General features: G+C 33.8%; 1 protein-coding gene across 1 annotated transcript in view; it reads left to right on the top strand.

The window, feature by feature from the left end:
* LOC119594767 (dehydrogenase/reductase SDR family protein 7-like) overlaps positions 1–2,943 on the top strand; it is a gene marked incomplete at its 5' end in the record, with an annotated part of 10,645 nt that overhangs the window by 6,343 nt on the left and 1,359 nt on the right. Inside the window, 3 exon segments of the mRNA XM_037943859.1 lie at positions 161–245; positions 1,782–1,942; positions 2,647–2,943. Coding sequence (XP_037799787.1) covers positions 161–245; positions 1,782–1,942; positions 2,647–2,861 — 461 coding nt within the window.

The following is a 2,943-nucleotide window of genomic DNA, read 5'->3' as shown; positions in this document are numbered from 1 at the left end:
CTAGGGATTACTATATATGCATCACAGTAAATATTTAACCATAGATGATGATAAAAAAAGTGTATGTCTGATCTTGTACCTAAAGATGTATCTTACTTTATTTATTTTCCCTACATTATTATTTAATATTCTTATTGTAAGGAAACTTTCCATCCCACAGCTGTCCTTCCTAGCATGTTGGCCAGGAAGGCTGGGCACATCATGGCCATCAGCAGCGTCCAGGGTAAATTGGCCATCCCTTACAGGCAAGTTTGAATCTGAAATCTGGTCCTTTTGCTTTGTATTTTAAGATCGAGGTTAAATGTCTGAAGTGTGCTATTTTAAAGCTTTAGGAAGAGACATTTCATTGATTATATGAGATTGAGTATTTTGTCTGTTTATTTACTACTGCATAAGATTTACCCATCTTGATGATTAAATATTCATATTTTTTCATTGTTCTTATTGTTAAGTTCTCAGGGTGCATCCTGTAGTAGATACCAACCACAGTGGATTAGAATATATCATAATTATGGTTTGATAGAGATGAATTGCAATTCTTGTCAGGGCAGGAAAGAAGTGCTTTTCTGAAATGAGAATATTACATTATTTGGTATATTTAAGTAATGTTGCAAATCATACATAAAAAAATGTCGGACTGAGATTATGATGCATTAATTTTCCAACATTATTATAACCATCAGTAGAGAACCAGAGAATATGGAAGCTTTGGTGATAAGAAACACTAGATCATTTGATTTGATACCTTATAAAGAATTAAAAAGGGTATTGGTTTCACCTGTTAATTTTACAAAAGTAAGGTTATTTGATTTTAACATTGAATATGAATTGCAAACTGTTAAAATCCAATGCAAAGACCAGGAAACATTTCTGAAGAGTCAAAATGTGTTTATATAAAGTGGATTTGCAAAGTTAAGTCAAAGTACAGTAGATTCTTTACTATTTTGTAATATTGCACGGCAAATGGTGTTAAGCTATTGACACAATATATAATTTGGTGTGATAACTCTAAGGATTGATCATTTGCCAATATATATTTATTCTTTGTAAAAGTTCAAGATTTGTCAGTATTTACTATCTACAGATTTCACCTCATAGATGACCAATTTTCTGAATATGCTCTGTGCATGTATAAGCAGCTAAAGTGTACAAAGATGATACTGCTTTTGAAGAATCATGGCATTATGACAAGTAAAATTTCTGCTTAGTCAAGAGTTATTATTCTAAGTGTCTTTCAGCCTTGCTTGTATCTACATCCTTTTATGCAGTTCAAACTCCTTATAGAGATGTTTAGCTGCTATTAAGCTTTCAGATTTTTTAACCCATTCTTTTTGGGTAATTTTGGCTGTTTTGTCATTCAGTCTAGGGCACTTTTAACTTTGTACTGCTTGGTGCTAGGGGGAAGAGTGTGTGTCAGTGCATGATTACTGTTATGTATATCAGCTATATTCATCATAATAGTGAGCCAGAGATTTAAAAAGTGTAAATGTGTTTAATAATTGCACAAAATATTTTCATTGGATCATATGTGTAGCAGGCAGAGAGTAATCAGGGCTAAAATGTGCTGAGGTAGTAGCATAGAGTCTATGTGCTCTGTACAATGGCAGCTTAGGTCACCTGGGCAAATGATCAGTTAGTCTATGACCAACACCAGCAGTTATTATAAAAAATTAGTATCTCCTCATAGAAGTATAATTTTCATTTGTGTTATACATCAACTGATTTGATGGAAAAAAAAAGTAATAATCAGTAAACAAAATGTAATCATCATTTCTCCACAGGTCATGTTACACAGCCTCCAAACATGCAGTACAAGGCTTCTTTGACTCTCTCCGGGCTGAGGTGGCTGACAGAAATGTCCGAGTGTCAGTTATCAGTCCAGGATACATATCCACTAACCTGTCTGTAAATGCAGTGACTGGTGATGGCTCTTCCTATGGAGGTGAGTTAGGCAACTATAACCAACTTTCATTTGATAAGAAAACACAATGAAAACAATGAAACCTTTGTTAGTATCTGGATGAAAATTTGATTTTTTAGTATGTCTTGGAATAAGTAATGTGTAATTTCCTTTGTGCTTCATCTTCATCCTCTTAAAAAATTACATTTTCCTGCCTCTGTCTTCTTGTAAATAAAACTGAGCGTGGACGAGGTTGTAATTCTGGAACTATATATCATATCTAACCAACCATAGATCTTTCCCCTCTTCCACACACAGCATAATGTTACTTCATGGTATATTATGGTTTTAATATTTGTATATTTGAATACACATTTTATTGTTTTATATGATAAATTTAAATGATTTAGTTTGTTTTATATACATATCCATGGTAATATCTCCCCCATTTTCATCTTACATGAAGAAGTAACTGTGATAACTTTTTCAATATTATGGCCTGCTCGCTTGTATTTGAGATTTGGCAATCACATATAAATTATCTGGCCCTTAAAGTTAGCCTTAGTGAAATTTGAAAAATTATACAAGTTTTGTGACTAGTGGGACATGTAAGCTGAAGTTTTCTGCAATTCTTACTGTTAATACCTCTATTATTTTTAAACTGAGTAATGTGTATTTTATATCTCTTATGTAGTTTCTGCTTTAACAAAAGCTTATTTCATCTGATTCCCTTTTCTTCTTCCTAGCTATGGATACCACCACGGCATCTGGCATGAGCCCAGAGTATGTGGCAGAGCAGATTGTTGGGTGCATCATCAGTGGTTACGAAGAGCTTCTCCTGGCACCCTTCTCACACCGGCTCGCTATCATGCTGCGCACCTTCACCCCCTCAATCATTGCAAACATCATGAAGAGAAGAGCTGCTAAGGAGAAGGATATATATGTGTACAAAGAAGACTAGCATATATGCATTTTTTTTTCTTTCTTTTTTCTATGGATTATAATCACCCCTCCTTTTTTTTTTTACTTAATCCTACAATGTT

The sequence above is a fragment of the Penaeus monodon genome, chromosome 34, assembly GCF_015228065.2.
Source record: "Penaeus monodon isolate SGIC_2016 chromosome 34, NSTDA_Pmon_1, whole genome shotgun sequence".
In the NCBI taxonomy this organism is placed as follows: Eukaryota; Metazoa; Arthropoda; class Malacostraca; order Decapoda; family Penaeidae; genus Penaeus; species Penaeus monodon.
This window is presented reverse-complemented; position numbering and strand designations above follow the sequence as displayed.